Source organism: Anolis sagrei, chromosome 3 (genome assembly GCF_037176765.1).
Source record: "Anolis sagrei isolate rAnoSag1 chromosome 3, rAnoSag1.mat, whole genome shotgun sequence".
NCBI classification, from domain to species: domain Eukaryota; kingdom Metazoa; phylum Chordata; class Lepidosauria; order Squamata; family Dactyloidae; genus Anolis; species Anolis sagrei.
Window position 1 is genome coordinate 216534662 of NC_090023.1, and position 18701 is coordinate 216553362.

The 18701-nt window shown below is 38.7% G+C and overlaps 1 protein-coding gene across 2 annotated transcripts in view; it reads right to left on the bottom strand.

Moving 5' to 3' along the window:
- FBXW4 (F-box and WD repeat domain containing 4) overlaps positions 1 to 18701 on the bottom strand; it is a 70431-nt gene that overhangs the window by 33691 nt on the left and 18039 nt on the right. Inside the window, exons 2-5 of one of the 2 annotated variants that reach the window (XM_060768262.2) lie at positions 18580 to 18675; positions 16663 to 16848; positions 15187 to 15289; positions 13072 to 13166 (exon numbers count right to left, since the gene is read on the bottom strand). In XM_060768262.2, the coding sequence (XP_060624245.2) occupies positions 13072 to 13166; positions 15187 to 15289; positions 16663 to 16848; positions 18580 to 18675 (480 nt within the window). Of the gene's footprint in view, positions 1 to 13071; positions 13167 to 15156; positions 15290 to 16662; positions 16849 to 18579; positions 18676 to 18701 lie in introns of both variants that reach the window. The other variant, XM_060768261.2, reaches the window with a different exon arrangement.

Sequence of the window (18701 nt, forward strand, 5' to 3'; positions counted from 1 at the left end):
CATAAAACCCACACCTTAAAAAAACTTTTTGTGAAGAAAAATGAAAGGACCAGAACCAAAACCATTCAGTGCATAATTTCCCATAATTTGGGAAATCCCACAATTTGCTCAGCTCTAGTGTTTAGAATAAAACTCTGTGTATATGGAAAAAACAATATATATGATGAGATGGTTAAAAGAACTTGATGCTCTCCATTATGTTTCTCTTTGTATGGATTGACTTTCAAATTAAGATCAGATGGGTTCACAGTGTGAAGAGTTTCTCTTGAAAACTAGAAGCACATTTGCTTGTTTAGGCATTCTACAAACTGCTCCTTTTGTCTGTTAACCCACTTGTTTTGAATTATGGGTTTACTTCAGCATTGTGCTGCCAATTGCAATCACACCTTACCTTCTACTCTCTCTAGCCTTTGGAGAGTTTTCCAAAAATTTACAGCTGGTTTAAGCAGCGCATATGGGATTGGAGGAAGAAGGCAAACCAGCTGTTCTTTGAGTTCCGCTGCCTTCTGCCATTCTACCAGAAGAAATCCACCAATAAATGTTGCCCTATCTAATTTTAAACAATTATGCTTTATCATTATTTTTACTGTATTCTGATTTCATACTGTGAAAAACTTTGTGTTATTTTAAATGAAGATCTATATATACAGTTTCTAAAATAATAAATGAAAAAAAATCTGAACCATAGGCTCAAGGTAAGTTGAACTACAGACCCAGCACCTTACAGACCCAGCTTTGACTTGACTTCATTTTTATTTAGGGTTTTCTGAATTTCTAGAAAACCTTGCACATGTCCTCTTAGTAATTCTTCTATCTGTCCTTGAAACTAGGCTAATGGGGATTCCGCCAGTCGCTATACACAGTACCGGTTCCCAGGGCCATAGCAAAATAATAATAATAAAAAAAATTAAAAAATTAAAAAAAATTGGGGGGGGTTGAAAATTTGGGGGGGGAGGTTGAAAATTTCGGGGGGGGGGTGAAGGTTGAAAATTTCGGGGGGGGGGGTTGAAACCTGCCTTCTAGCTCACGCTGAAGCAAAGAGCACAGCATGGGGCAGAGCAGCCTTCAATAGCCTGCAGCTCCGCCCCTGTCAACCACCTCCACCAAGTCTGGCCTCCTTAATGAGAGCATTCAACACCCGCCCCCCCAACTTGGTTGCTTCGCTACATCGGCTATAGCTGCAAGTAATGACAGTGTGAATAAATTGTCAATATTTGCTTGAGATGATGCTTGCAGTTCTGGAGGGATTCATAGACTTAGCATGGGGATTTGGTTAACCAGTTAAGATTCATAAGTAAACCAGGTTTTTTTTAAAACTGAAAAATTTCGGGGGGGGGGGGGTTGAACCCCTAACCCCCCCCCCCCTTCCTGGCTACAGGTCTGCCTGTTCCGATAGCAAAGGATAGAATACTGTATTGGTACCAGAAATCAAAATAGGGATTGAGACATGAAGATGGGGAGAAGGCAACCACTGACAATCCTTTGGTAATCACCAAACACCACCTCCCTCCAATAGCAAAACATAACAGCCAAACAATCCCCAAAAGGGATTCAGAGTAATAATCTGGTCCAAACCAGGAAATAAATTTGGAATTCGACATCACTTGCATTGTTTGGATCACGTCAAAGTAACCCGCACAGTCTTCTCATGCTCAACTTTCCTACAGGCCGAAGTAGAATATCTATTTCGAAATCATGAGGCCTCTAGGGTCTTTTTTGTGGTCCCTAGTACCCTTGTAGACCACCCATTCCAACTTTAATAAGAAGACTAAAATGAATTCAGTTCCGCTAATGACTTATTCCAGCTTTGAATAACATAGTAATTTGATAATTAAGCATTTTCATACCTATAGCTACCTATGTGTTAAAATGCAATTTGCTTCGTATTTACCTATTGCTTAAGTGTCATTTAATATAAATAAGGGGTGCTGGAGAATTTTCTTTGACCTGAATATTTAACCAAGCTGATCTAATTTGCCCTCCTAAAACTAATATTCAGACTTGAAGGTAGAATTGCCAATTTCCTCACATTTTGCAGAACATTTCTCAACTCAGTGCACATAATTTTAAAAATTTAGGAGGTAAGGTAATGCATATAACATGCATACACATATCCTGTCGAATATATTTATGACTGAACACATACAAAACTGAAATGGATCAGAAATTGATTGATCAATTCATTCCTTGAGTAAAACTGTGAATGGAAACCCCCTTTCCATTATCGCAGAAGATTCAAATAACCAAGAAATGAACATACCTACAAACATAGGATGACAGGTGCCAGCTCCCCAGCTCCTCAGTCATTATTTTTAAACACTTATAAATACGTAAGCCAGAAAGTGGTTTTTTTAAGGCATTCTCCAAAGAGGCCCAGTACCCTCTCCCCTTGGTAATGAATCCCTGTAATGGAATGCCCTGCACTCCAATTAGGAAGAAATGCTAATTTTCTCCACTTGAGCACCCCCTATAGATGTATCTAATTTGTTTCAATGCTTTCATCTCTCCCCTCCATTGCATTTTCATTTAAAGGTTATGATCTGTTTGTGCCCTTCATGCTGTGCTCTGACAAGACACCCCTATGAGAGGGCTATGTGCCCCCTGCAACCTTTCTAACCTCTGCGCTAAACAAAAACCAAAGCTATTTTTTCTTGACTGGTGGAGGAACTGGGGGGAGAGCAGGCAAAAAAAACCCCTGATTAAAATAATCAATGATGATAATGACGATGACATTTTAGCACATTGGAAGTCTAGTACTTTTCAAAGTAGAAAAGTCAACACCATTCAGCTGAGTTATTCTTTATAGGTGAAATAGCAGACGTTCCCCACATTTCATATAACTCTATTTTCTCTAGGCAAAAATTCAGGTTTACTTCATTCTTATGTATCTATGTCTATGCTAAAATCTTAATCCTTCTGAAACCTAATTTTGAACTATTCACATCACTTTGTATTTTGGATTATATTACTCAGTGGGTGGAATCTATATTTTACTTCCTCAAAATAATCAAATGTGAGGGAAGAATCTGCTTAACACAAGTGAATTAAAGTGTGATAAGCATCCAAATTGGAGCTATATGGCCAAGAAGCCTATCATACCTAAATGGGACACAGATATGCAGACATATGAAGCTATACCTTTGGAACAACTGGAAGCTATGTCTAACCCAAATTATCTTTGAACTTTTAAAGGACTGCTGACAATTTTTGCATTTTGCCCTTCAGCAAGAACCTACAATAAACTTAAATTTCCCAGAATGCAAGAGGATATAATAGATACCCAATGGGCAAAATCACTTAAACTTCATGAATTAAAAAGAAAAAAACTTGCATTGCATGAGTGGTTGGCGCCAATAAGAACATAAATATACTGAAGTTCAATTTTAGGGCTAGCAATGTAGCTAGAGAGCAGTTAGGCTCAGGGTTTCATGGATACTGGTTATGTTTCTTGATCCCAATGAGGATTATAATACTCTCCCCTCAATGAAGCCACTTTACTGACAACCACACTAGATCCCTCCTGCATCTCTACATCATAGTTGTGGACTTACAACACTAACTGGGATTTTTAAAAACAATCTCCCTGGCTTAAAGAAAACAGCAATAGTACCTCCTTGGCAAAAAAGTAATGGTTCGGTTGGGACATTTGTTGTTGCTGCTAATGAAAATGTATATGTGAAGTGGATGAAATCCGAGGCAATTGTTTATGGTGAAAATGTCACACTGCAGTGCAATTCTATGTGGATTTTGCAAGAAAACCTGACTCCGGACTTTCTTCTAAAGAGGCAAGCCTAGGGCCAGGTTCAAAGTCGTTTGGGCCCTATACAGAAACAGAGTGAAAGGGAAATCACATATACTGGTATATGGTTCTCCTGAAATTTGTAATTTATTCTCTACATAAATGTTTCTCTTCAAACTCCACTGAAAGAAAAATATGATGCTATGCTATTGGGCTTTCTTGTTCCATACTGTTTCTCTATAGCCATTAGAAAACTGGGGAAGGAAGGGCAATTTAACATGGAAACGAGAATTTAAAAATGGAATAAGCAAGGAAAGCTTGTTTGAAATTCTTGCTCTTTCATCTGAGAAGCCTTTCTAGGGAAATGTCTAATTCAGATAAATCAAATAACTGAATTCACTCAGAAATCTACTAGAGCTATATTGTAAATATTTTCACTTCAACATTATTTAATGCGCTATATGTAGTATCTACACTGGCTGTTAGAGATCAGAAGCAGTTACATGTTTTCGGAGAGCAGTGTTCTCTTTACGAATCTCCAGGTCATCCAGCTAGCCACACTAGAAGGACCTTGAGATTCCTAGAGACAAAATTTTGATCAATCCATGAATTACAAAATTTGTAAATCAAACATACAGATGTGGAGGGCACTGATTGTACTTCAACTCATCTAACCTGTTACATTCAAACCAAGGAAACTCCAGTTACTTTACATTCTGGCTATTGAATAAGACAGGATTCATATACATTGTTTGGATCCTGACTTATCTGAAGTGTTATTCTTCTAGTTTGAAAGTAACAGCAAACCTGATTCATATGAAAGTGGAACTGGAAGCTTACAATCCCCTCCTTGCAGTTACTACAGAAGATAAAGGAGGAAGTGCATTGCTTAGGCCAGTGGTTCCTAACCTCTGGTCCGTGGACTACCAGTGATCCACAAGAATGAAAATATGGTATGTGGCCTCACCATTACTACACCACTGACTCAAAGCCACGCGGCAATGAGAACGACTGGTCTCGTGAAACCCTCTTATAGTGCTGGGGCAATGAGGATGTCGGGAGTGAAGAGGCTGACTACCCACGAAAGATTATTACTATCACAGCTCTAGATTATTAAATATTGTTTTCTGTGGGCAAGCAGATGGTGACTACTGGATGGCATATGTTCTGTATCAGAAACTAGAGCTGATGTTGTGTGTCCAATGAAATTTTCTGAATCAGCACCCCAAATAACCAAACCAAATCTGAAGTTGATCAAAACAGATTTGTAACCTTTTTGGTACTATGTTGGAGATTGGTCCTTGGTCAAGTGGTCCCTGGTCAAAAAAAAAGGTTGGGAACCACTGTGTAAACAATGAAGATACAGCTATTAGACATTTATTCAACATATAATGGGGTATTGTGACTTGCAACGTATAGTTCTTGGAAAGTACATCGAAAGTTGTGGGACCAAGCACTAAAGAACAAAATCTGTCTTAATGTCCTCATTTGTATCGTGAGAATCTGAGCAATCCTTTATTTTAGAATTGTTTCCTACAACTGGAAAGCATGTGTGCGCATCATAAGAAGATTCTGGTGTTTTGATTTTACTCCCGGGCAGTTTAAATACCCAATCTTGTTAAAAATAGATATGTTTTAGTTGTTATAGCAACCCAATTCATTTTCACAATTTTTTGATGTTCATGGATCTGTTATGGCTACTTGCAAATGCCTTTGTGTAGGGTTATGCTGAGAATGGAAACCTATGAACAGATGTTCTGTTCTATTAAGTGTGCTGATCTGATACAATAACCAAGCACTGAAAATCCAGTTCATTATATAATGATGTATCACAACACAATTTGCTGAAATGTAGAACTATCTTGTGTGGGATGGTTATGCCGTCAAAATAATGAAAATGACCCATGACTCAAATCATCACACTCATCTCTCCCAAAGTCATGGGGAGAGGGTAAGAATACACAAAGGTTTGCTCTTCTCAGAGAAAATCCACACACATACACACACACAAACTCTTTTCTATCTAGTCCATGTGGGAACAAGCGTCCCAGTGGGGCCCGCCGCCTTTCATCCAAGGGATGAACGTCCCCACTGGAAAATGCGTGCATTGTGTAAAAATATTTTAATATATTCATGTACATTCCTATGGTTAGCAGGCACAGAAGCGTGGAGGGTGCCAGCCCAAGTTACACGGCAGTAATAATGCCACCTGTTCTCTCAGATGCCCAAAAGCAAGTAAATCGTGGGAATATAAGGATGGGTGCTGTGGGTTTATTGTGTTGCTGGAGGATTTTACTAATTACTTGCTTAAAGTCCAAAGCCGTGTGCCTGTTCTCCCCCACCACTACTGCACCCACCCACCCCACCCCCAGAAAAACAAAGCAAGAGGAAAAGGGGGCAGAAAAAAGTAAAGGGGCACACAGAGAAAGCAAGGGATGCATTTCAAAGTTTCTCCAAGAACTGGAAGGGAAAAGAAAAGCTGGGTCTGATGTGAAATCATAGAGGTCAAAGGTGGGCCTCCCTCCCTTGTGAGAAAGCGGTAAATCAGGCCGGTTTATCAAACGATCATTTTCTTTTGAAACTGGGAGGCAGCAGCAGGGACAATTCTGCAGATGTGCTTGATGAGTTTGGGACAAAAATGGGCCACTCCTCTCCCCCCTCCCTTGTCGAAGAGCTCCCAACAGGGGCTGCTTCTCCCTTCACTGACTCCTGGACCTTCCCCTCCCTTCTTTGGCGGTCAGCTGAGACCCCCACCCACTGGTTGCTTTTGTCTTCTTGGCCTTTAGACACACTGGCAGGGCCCTTTATGAGACCCCAATCAAGACCCCCATGTCACAGGTACCTAGTAGATATACCAGGCTGTTTTCAAAGGACGAACAACAAGGAAAATATGCTGAGTCCATTGTCCCCAAGCAACACTATAGGAGATGAAAGGGACTGACGGCCCCTTCTGCCAAGGCTACCTGCCAATCATCCCCACTTATTAAGGTCACAATGTAGACAATATTAACCTGAATCCAATCAAAGATTCATTAGACCTCTATAACCCATTTGGGGAAGGTGGGAACATGCCACAAATACAATAGAATAGTCTCAGTGCAATATTGCTTTTTCCCAGGGAGAAGGGCAAGCTACATGGTTGAGGGAGCCCACAGCAAAGCCACACCTCACTGGCCCCCTGTGGTGTTAAGTCTCCATTCTTAACTGCAGGTTTACCTGGAGGGAACAGCAGCCACCTTAGAAAACTTCTACAAACAAACCTTTTATATGGTCTAAGTCCAGTTTTACCATTGTTGAAGGAGCTACAGAAATATTATGCAAGAAAGTCCAAGAAATCACCAAAAATCTTCATCAAGAATCAAAACAGACAAGGGTGAAAAGAGAAGAAAAGAGAAGATTCAGAGACCAAACTGGCTTTCAGGAGATGTTTTCACAGTGCAAAATAAAAATGTGTGTGTCCCCCATGCCCCACATTAATCACCAGCCAGGGTAGTTTTAATGGCATCTCTGCAATTCAATCCAGCTAACACCTGCAGAGACACAGGCTGGCAGCTTTCACCTCCTTGTTACTGTAAGTGTCTGTGTTTCTGATCAGGTTTCCTGGAACTGATACAACATGTGGGTTAACAAAACAGTGTGGCCACATGACACTATTCATTTAACGATGCTGCTTTAGAGGACAGTAAGTAGTAGATGAATGCAAAATCTGCAAGGGAAGTTAGGATGACACATTGGCGCTTTATAGACTGTACTGAAATGTCAGATCTGTCAGAGTTGCCTCAGATGTTCCATTAGACTCATCTACACATTGAAATTCTAGCTTATGGTTGCTTCAACATATTTGTAACCAGTTGGAGGGAACGTGTATAGCTATTTTCTACATACCATATTCTGACCATTTAAATATGCAACTGAATTATAACATGTGAAATTGTTCTTAGATGCCTAAAGGACATGCCAAAATGAAGATCTTTTGATTGAACAGCCTTTGATTTTCAATCTTTTATATACTTTTATGTATCAGGCCTTGGTATTCTGTATCAATGAATTTAGCCATCCACACCTTGAAATATATATTTTTAAATAAAAATTCCAAAAAAGCAAACCCTGGTTTTGCCATTTTATATAAAGCATATCATTTTATTACACCATTGCATAAAATGTGACTGGAGTATTCACAGAATGTGGTATCCTCAGGAGGTCCTAGAACCAAGGCCAGCAAATACCAAAGGGCCCACCATATATCAAACTTCAATGCTAGTACTGGGTGAAGGTAGGATATAAATGAGATACACAGATACATTCCTTATTTGTTTAGTTCGTTTTACTATAGTATTCCACACACAAAAGCTCACTTTCACCATCACCTTAACACAAAGAGAAGTAGGGCCAAGTCAGACAGTGGTGTTAAGCAATCTTACAGATTTTTTTCCCACTTTCCACACACACTCTTCATCCCCACAAGCTCTTATTTAAAGAGCAAGAGGTGATCAGTGCGGGTTACACCTGAGGCAATTACATAACAAAGAGGCCCCAAACAAGTCTTTGAAGAGGAGCTGAATTGAGATTTTTTTTAAAGGAACATGGGCAACTCTAATTGTAGGAAAGAAGTTAGCATCCTACATGTTGGGTACCTGTGCAGGTCTGTTGCAGATTCTCTTTGAACATTTGTCAGGTCAATGCCCTCAGAAAAAAAAAGATGCAAAAAAACCCACTCCAGTGATTACTGTTGTAGCTGACTATAAGGCAGCCTTGCACAAGTCAGGCTATGAAAGGCCTGGTAACTGGAAAACAAACCCTTAATTTAAATGTTAATGAAAGTGCTGGGGAGACATCAGAGGGTTATATTTTTTTTTGCAAGAAGCAAGATACATCGGAACTAGAATTTATGGCTCCGTCCCCTCCCCCTTGCTCTCCCTGCCTTTACTGTCCAGCAAAGTTTTTTAAAACTAATTTTAGCATTAACTCCACACTTCCACCCTGGGATGCAATTGCTAAATTATCTGCTGGCAGGACACTGATCAAAGGTGGAAAAACAAAGGCACACTGCACAGCCCAGCAAAAGTAAACAGTGACCATGGCCCAGAAAAATTACCTTCTCCATCCCTTCCCTTGGAAGTTTGAAAAATGGAGGAGAAAGATCACTGACTGGAAATAGAAACCTGCAGAACTATGACTGCAGGACCCCTAAACAGTAATCAATGTGACAGAAGAAACTGAAAAGGGCCTTTCTCCTACACTATGTTAAATTGTAGGAAAGACAGGTTTCTCATCTCACCTCTCAGGAAGCTGCTCCCCTTGAAAATTATCAAAATCCTTCCTTCCAAAAATGTTTGTAAAGCCGAAGTACTGTAAAGGAAAATTGCCATCACAGATAACTTCTCGATGGAGCTAATATCTGTTGTCCTGTTTACAACAATCCTACACCCTCAGGGAATAGAATTAACCTTGTGCTCTAACATCTCAATACTATGCATAATTTTTTGCTGTAATTAGATAAGTAAGCTCCCCCCCAAAAAAAGTATCAAATCAATATCATAAAATCTTTTAGACCCTACAAAATTCTATTGTGCCAAAATACACGCTGTTTCAAAATGATGGACCCTATTTCAAAGCAGTATATTTCCTGGTGGCAACATGTTACAATTACACAAAAAGTTATAACTGCTTTATTGAGTTATAAAGTTATCAAGTTTTGATAACCATTTTGAGCCATAAGCACATATAAAATTAACTCTGCAGATGGAGAATGTCTCATTAGGCCTTATGTTGCGGGGTTACCAAAATGACTGAGGCTAGGGGTTGTTTGTGCACTGGGAGAGACATCTAGAGATAATCACTTAAAACTTTAAGCCCCAACCTTTCAGGTGGTAATAGTTTCATTCATGAACTGTTCATGGTTGCAGAGATACAGCAATTTGAAATCAGGTCCATCTTTTCAAAACACTCTGTATATAAAGCTTTAAGCAAACAGGTGAATAAGATCAAAGCAAAAATCCGTAACTGTCTTGATCTCCTCAAAAAGGAAAAAGATAGAGGAAAAGGTAGGAAGACAAAAATCAAGCTGAGAAAAATCTGTGTTGCTGTTTCAGGAGAAAAGTAGTTAGCAATACTTTACAAGGAACAAGTCTACAAGAATCCACAGGTCCATCCTGAGCAGAAGTCAGTAATGCAAACTGAACCCAAGTGCTGCAAATCAAACTAGGATCTTGACAGTGCATTTGCCACCATCAGTGACAAGTTAAATCTCCCTTCAGATAACAAACACCACTTCAGTTCCCACATTGGAGAGGCAAAAGAAACAGGTAGAAACAGTCCTATCACCATACCGACATTACGAAGTCAGCAGTGCCATAGTATCTCAGGGCAACAAGAGATTAGAAGAACATCTACTAGTGTTCAATGGATATAGTAACATGGCCATGATGTAAGACAGCCTTAACAGATTAGTACATAGATCAAAAGAATGCTATCAATTGGACAATAGGTTATCATAAGCCAACCAGAAGGACAAGTGAAATCTAGGATTTGGAAGGTCAAGGGCATCCCTTCCATCTAGATATTTGCCTGGACTAATTTCTTTACTATCTGCAACATACATGCGGGGGAGGGGGGAACAATTTTGGGGCCAGCAAAGCCAGCATGAACTCTTAAATTCCTATAACTTAAGAGTGTGTTTCCACTTTTAGGATTTAAATATACTGCATATTCCTGCTTCCATATTAGCTGTGCATTGGTAGTGGATGCAGAGCAAAGGTAAGTTACTATAATATTGTCATCCATCCACCAAACATCAAGAAGATCATAAATGAAAACTCAGGTGCACCAAAGATACTGTATATTTCTTTTTGTATTGCTGACATGGGTAGAATAATATCACAATCCATCACCATTTTCAAATATTGAAGTACATATTAAATACATATCAAATATTATTTACATGGTATTCTTATCAATTCCACCTTTATCTCCCACTTGTATCTATCGATTTTACACCGCTCTTCTCCTCCCTCACCCCCACCCTCTGGGAACAGTACTTGTCTTCATTGAAATATTAATTTAATTGAACAATTGAGTAAAGAGAATGGTTCAGCTCTTTATATCTTTCTTTTCCTTCGACTTTTTCTATCAGTCTTCCCCATTTCTGAACCCAGGTCTTTTTTTGGCATGCTGTATATTTAGCTCTTTTTTCAGAGATGTAGACCTGAAGCATATAATCTGCTAGGTAACTGTACCATTTTTAACTTCCCACTTTCTATGGGGCCACAGTTGCTTGGGCGGCTACTATCATGTATTTTATAATTTCCCCCCAAGCTTTGATGTTTTCATTCTTGTCTAATTTCTGGGTGAAAAATTCTTTTTTATTCAAAACCAATTTCTGCCGTATTAATTCTTCCATTTCCTTCTTGAACTTATTATAAAAATCTTGTACTCTGTCACATTCCCACCACATATGGATGTAGGAGCCAATTTTTCCACATCTGTGGCAACATAGTTTTGTGAATATACGACATATTTCAGGGTGAGGAGAAAACAGTCAGCTTGCTCACAGCTATTAATTAATAGTGGTACTCTGCTCCTTGAGATAGGAAATCAGTCAGCTTCCTAAATGTGTGTATGCAAAGCAAAATAGAATTTAAAAAAACTCTAAAATGAAACAAGATGCTAAGGATACCGAGTCACTTTGAAACTAACTCTACTTAGAGAGACCAAGCAATCCATTTACCTTGATGTGGGTGGAAAATCTCAGCCTGCGCTAGTAATGCCCCCTCTTGCCCTCAAACTGTTTCTTCTAAGATGCCAGTGACATTTTCTTGGAAGCGACAGGTTTATAGGTTAGCTGACACCTCCGCTCTGTGGAATTTTAATTAACTTCTCCCATCATTAATATGTTAAGGAGCAAGGTTCTATTATACAGGGTCAGCAGCGTGTTTCAGGCCTTGCTATATCAGCCATCAAATTGAAGAATTAATGACGTGGCTAATCGGCTCTAATGCTTGGGGTTGGGGAAGAAAGAGAGGTGCAGTGGGATCAGCATCATAAAACAAGCAAGTGATGCAAACCTGAGGTTGCTGATGGAGAAGCCACTCTGCAAGCTTCCATTTATCACCCAGTAGGGGTAAGAAGACGCTAGGTAAATATTGTGACAGAGAGTGTGTGTTCACTCCAGGGAGAGAAGTCAGTGCTCTGACAAGAGGCCAGCCCTGCAGGTCATCACTTAGAAGGACAAAACAGTGTGCTATACAAAGGCTCCCCTAGTCATAGCACCACATCCAGGGCATACTTCCCAAAGCTCAAGCGGAAGACCTCTGAACAAGCAGCCTGAAAGCCCTTAGCACTGGTCTAACCAAGTTTTTAACCATTCGTTTGACCATTTTTATGTCTGCTATTTCAAAAGGAATCTCAAATTATGCTCAGTAGGTTGAAGCTAATGAATTTAACTCCTAGTCTTATTTAATCCAAACTACTAATGTGAACAGAAAGCTAGAACCCAGAAGAGGTATTATTTATTTATTTATTTAAAGTATTTATATATCACCTTTCTCACCCCTGGGGGGACTCAAAGTATTATTCACCACAACAGGTCAAATGTACCCCTGCTTTAACTATCAGCCTACTGAAAGGTCCCACAAAACCTGTAACTTAGGCTTCAAATTTAAATCAAATCTGTCACAGGAAAATTCACAAAGCTTTTCAGAATAGCAAAAAAAATTCACAAAGCTTTTCAGAATTCAAAGCTTTTCAGAATGGCAAGTGAGTATATCCGTAGTACAAACTGCCTTGCTGCAGTCTACAAACAAAAGCAGGTCAAGAGTACAAAACTATTAGATACCTAGCTAAATGAAAGGCTTCTATTCAATAAAATGGAAATTACCTGTATATATTCTAGGATTATTTTGATACAGGCACATGTACAATTTGCTAGTTGCTGCAATTTTCCATTTCTTTCATTCATCAGATTTTCCTCCCGGCCTACGCATGGACGGGCATGGTACCTAAGTTGATGTCAACTTACCTTGGCAGCTTCCATTTTATCAGAACTTTAAAATCAGTCTTCCAGGGCTAATCTAGTTCTCTTTTCTTTCCCAGGTTCAAAATGAAAGGAGAAAAGAAAACCTGCAAAAAATCAGAAAACCTAGACATTCTTCAACTAACACATACTCTCTTCCTATATAACTGACTGCCTCTGAGCAAATAAGGTTTGAGGGTAAGAAAATTGATGATGGGTTGACACCGAGTTTTAGACATCTTGCACAGTTGTAATGATAGTCAGATTTACAAATGAAACATTAAATGTGAACATTGCCGATACAATTTAAAATTTTGGTTACCTTGATAATGGACTAATGGCAATGGACCAGACACGGTCTTCAGTCTGTATTGTGTGCAGGCACTTTCCAGCTCTACCTGGAGATAGGGACCAAACCTAAAAGAAGAGAGGGAAAGGAAGCTGTTTTTGGAAATAAACCCTACCAAACTTTTGGGCACAATCTGATATTAGTAGAGTCTGCTTAAGTTTCGTAGTAAAGGTAAAGGTTTCCCCTTGACATAAAATCTAGTCATGTCTAAATCTGGGGGGTGGTACTCAACTCCATTTCTAAGCCTAGCTCATGTGGCCAGCATAACTGCATGGCGTGCCGTTACCTTCCCGTTGAAGCGGTACCTATTGATCTATTCACATTTGCATGTTTTTGAACTGCTAGGTTGGCAGAACCTGGGACTAACAACAGGAGCTCAACCCATCCATGGATTCAAACTGCCGACCTTCCAATCAGCACATGTTGCAACTTAGCGGTTTAACCCACTGCACCACCACAGCCCCTAAGTTTCATATCCCACCACAATACTTTGGTTGTAATATTTCATGGCAAAGGCTTTACTGATAACACCAACAAGAGAGAGAGAGAAGAGGTCAGCATTATTGCTGTCTAAATAAGTTCAAGCTTTGTTTGCAGTCACAGAAATATTTCTGCTCGAATTATACATGAGCACATGCCAAAACAAATTCCTATTTTATCTCATCTTGGTGTTCTTAATGCCTTTTTCCATAGTATTTCACTACACTAAAATCCTTGATGGAAAAGAGGACACTTATACCCAGAATATCTTTTCGTACTAATTGCTAAGTCCCCTTAGTGCACATTCACACAATGTACTACCAATCTGTAAGTGAACTAGGGAATAACCTTAAGCTCCCGAAATCCTTCAAGATTTCATTGCTTCTTTCTTCCCTGTTCCACGAACTGATCTCTCATTTACTGGATCCAAAGATCCAAGCCCCTCGTTTTCTCTCCACAACTATCCCCCAATGACTTACGGGAATTCAAAGCTGGGAGGTTTGTATTTGTTTGTTTGTTGATAATGCTCAGGATTGCAGGCTATTCAGTGTCAGTGGGGAATGTGTCACCTTGTGTCAGCAAAAGCAGCAGAAAAGCTGAGCTCTTTTAATGCACCCCTATCTCATACAGGTTAAAAATATTGCTGGGAGCATGCTATCTAGTGCCTATCAATGAGGAATGTGCATTAGCAGCTACTCAAAGCTCAGTCCTAATCAACACTCGCTATCCCTCCAAAGCACCCAATGCACTTATAGATCCCATTAGAGACTGACTAGGGATTCCCTTCCAGCTAGAAGTCAACACAAGGGAAATGTCACTTGGTAAAAATAAAAGCAATTCCCTGCTTATAAGGATCAGGATGGAAAAGTGTTAGGTGAATCAGATTCCATTTCTGGTTTGTTTTTTTTTTAAAGGCAAAAAAAAAAAACAACTATTCATACAATTAAACCAGAATTTATTTTGACATTGAACAGTTTGCTTTCAAGGTCGTGAGATGTTTCCAAAAGCTCCAAATGGCAGGGCAGCTACACTTAAATATTGCACAATCCCCAATGTGGAAGACTAAAGAATGGTTTAAAAATCAAGAATTGGGCTGTTTTCCTATCCAGAAAGTCAAAAATTGCCTTAATCTTAAAATAATATGGCTCCATATGGACCAGAAAGTAAAATAAGCTTCCACTCTTAAAAAATGATTCCTTGGATGTAAGTTCCACTGAATTCAATAGAGCCTGTCTCAAAATTATGTCTGTTGGATCAGAATGTACCACCACCCTCTGTATTTAATTTGCTTCAGACAGGTGGTTATTTGATACATCGTTTTAATCTACATTGTGAGCTATCTCAGGTCTCAAGCTAGAAAGAATGTGAGATATAAAGTAAACATGTACATAAATATTTGAAATATGTGGTGTCAGACAGACTTTAAACAATCCAGAATTTGGCAGGAATTTGACAGATTTTTTTGTTACACTTTAATTGTTAACCTGGAATGAGACAGCTATGCCTTGTTCAAATCTTTACATGTATATGTCAAGAACACCTGTAAGCATAGCTGTGAAACAAGACACATGATCTCACCTTTGCTGTTTTGTCCCTGGAGCCACTTACAATAATGCTGCCTTGGGAATCCACACAATTCACTTCCTGTTCATGCCCCAAAAACTTGAAGCTGCAGGAGCCATTCAGTTTATGGAGAACGATAGCACCATCCCTGAAAAATAAACCCTCAGGTAGGAAGATGCTTACAATGAAGGCAGAGGACACGTAACACTCTGGCCATTGACATAGTAGCTAGTATTGATATCCAAGCAGAATACCTACCTCTGTAAAACTAGAAGCCAAGGAACTAAACCCCACTTCACATTACTGGATCAGGTGAATGGGCAACGGTGGTCCTCAAGTTGTTGTCAGCTGCCAGTACCATTCATAACTGGCTTCACTTATTTACTGAGGCAAGCTCCAGGACAATGACATTTGAAAGGCAACAACTGCCCAACTCTATGCTATATTATGAACAAAAAATAATGTACACCTGGACAACTGTGACTTACTTTTCTTAGATATCTAATTTCTAAAAACAAATGGAAACCAATGAACTTTGACAAACTGCTTTTATCACAGCCATGATAAAAGATCATTCATAGTCTGTACATTCTTTATATTCTCCTTTGTATTGCATATAATGATTTTAATTTATAGTTATATGTCAGTGCTTAGTTTTATGACTTCTTTTTTCTTTCTACATGTATGTTGGCATTGAGTTTTTGGCATTAATATGTTGCAAACCACCTTGAGTCCTCCCCTGGGGTGAGAAAGGTGGCATATAAAAAGAGTAAATGAATGAATAAATATGCAATTATATGAGGAACATTTCTTAAGCTATAATGCAGATTACAAATTAGTCAGTGAATATTGTGTAGGACACAAAACATTGACAGATTTGTCTTTAAAGTTTTGTTTTGTCAGGGAAATTAGAAACATCAGATAAAGAAAATGAGTGCAACACATGCGTATGGGGAGCACAATGGGGAAAATGAGAAGAAATTAAAAAATGAATTCTATGCTTAATACAATCCATATTCTGTGTCAAAGCAAGAACAATGTTTTTACTTGCATAAATAATGTAAATCAAGCAAACTTTCAGAATGCTGTGTTAATTTCTCATGTTTTGCATATATCATTATATTTTGGGTAATAACAGCAAGAGTTTGGGAGGCCATTAAAGTTCTCTTCCAAGACATTTCTGTTTCAGTTACCTCTGTGGTCTTTTGAGATTTCAGCAGGCATTGCCTTACCTTGTCAAATATACAATTGCTGCCATTAAATCCACCTCCTTAAAAGCTGAAAAATACTAAGGATATTGAACTTTCAACCTTGTATCACATTCTCTGCATACAGAGATGGCTAATAGGACTGATTTACCGAGAGACTTGCAAAGAACAATCTACTAAAATAAAAGGAAATCACGTAATATGGAAGCTCTGGGAGAACATTTTTCCCGCTCTCATTCAAGTGCACCCATAAACTATTGCTGGACGGCTTGGCCACCATCATTCACCCCTTTTACTACTACAAAGGGCTTACCCTCCTCCGCTGACAATATGGCCATTAGCAAGCACAAAGCGGCACACGTCCTCCTGGTGTCCAGAGAAGACCGCCTGAGGACTGCATTGCAAGCTGGTGCCATTGGGATGTAGCCAATAAACTTGGATGTCTTCTGCTTGGGATAAGTAGAGGTAGTCCCCATCCAGCTGCATCCAGGGCATTAAACTGGAGAGAAAAAATAATTTAAGTAACAGACATAGGAATGGGCAGGCCAGTCTGTTTTTGAACAAATTATGGATTTTTCAATACCCATTCTCACAAAACATCCATTTCTAAATATGTACATTTTAAAGTTTTTGAAACTGGAACTTCATTACAACATCTAGAAAAGTGTGAAATCTGAAGGATAACTACCTTCCAATTCACACATTAATATGGGAAGAACAGATAGGTGAATTGCACTTTCCTAGTTACAAATTATACTAAACGTCAATATATATCATAAGTTAGTATTAGAGAATATCCAAACTATTTTTTAAGAAATCACATGTTGTACTTGCTAACTCAGTTAATACAGAATGGGAAGCCCTGATATAAATAGGTATTTGTCCACCTGTTTGGTATATGTAGAAATAAAAATATTTTGGTGAAGAAAGGTACTCTCTACAGCTAGAAGTGTGGAATTAATAAGCTTCAAAGAATTGTATTTGAAAAATAGTGAGAAACAGTGTTTAACTTTTTAAAGTTTTGAATATGTTTTTATGGATTTTAACTGTTTTTAATACCAATGATATTTAATGTAGATTTTAAATTGTATCAAAATGCTTTTAATGTAAGCTGTTTGTGGAGAGAAAAAGTGGGTATAAATAAACATAATAATATAAGAAAGTATAAGGCGCAAAACTGTGTCAACGAGCAGAAAGATTTTAACTCAAAAATTTGAATGGGGCATCTCATCACTAAAAGTACTGCTATGTTTATCCAATAGGTACTTTTGTACTCATAGACAAGCTAAGGGGTAAACAGCTATTTTTTTCAGCTGTTTGAGCATTAATTTGACACAATTTCCTTGCATCTTAAGAGCAAGCTAGAAGAAAGATGTCAAATACCTTTGATGCACAATGGACAATAATAATAATGTACTGGTTATTATAACACATTATAGTCAAGACGTCACAACATTTTGAAACCGAGAAGGAAGAAAAGCAAATTTTCAACTATCTTTAACCAAGGGGTAAGTACACATAGCCCATGGGTTGCATGTCAGGAGAGGAGATTGCTATCTGTTCTTCTAGCCTAGGCATGGGCAAACTTTGGCCCTCCAGGTGTTTTGGACTTCAACTTCCACAATTCCTAACAGCTGGTAAGTTCGCCCATGCCTGTTATTGCCCCTCAATTCTCATGACCGCATGTTTGGTCAAAAAGTTAGAACTGACAATCCATAATGTTTTCTAAGAAAGCAAATCACTCATAAAACAAAGCTCACAACCCATGATTTAGTTTTTTAAAAGCTAATTTAAAAAAACCCAAAGACTAGAAATGAACTTCAAGTCAATTCCACTTTTAAAAAATGATTAAAATGCATTTTCAGTGGTCCAACTCATTACAGTTGCCAACTTCTTTATCAATCTGTCTTCTTAAAATCCAGCTGATCCACCAGTTCCTGCTTGCAAATATTCTGCAGCAGAAACCTGGTACTGTCATGTTAAAAATCAAAATGAAAAATAATCTGAACAGAAAGGATGTTAATAAACAACATATAGCCTATATCAGGGTACAAACCAAGCAGCATCTATCCAGTTTCAGAATATTCAGATTTTAAATAACCTAACATAATACATTAAACCTAACATACATTAAACAATACATTAAACCTAACATAAATCAAGAATAGGATGGACTCAAAAAAACAATAAGGAAATTCTGGGGTATGAGGGGGGAAAAGTAGCCACTTGCTTGCGCTTCCATTTGAGGAGTGGGATTCTCCGACAGCGTCCATGCCTCCAGTTTTGAGAAACTTTGACTCTCTCCTTTACTGGGATACCAGTTACTCTGCAAAGGAAGAGTGAGCATGGAAA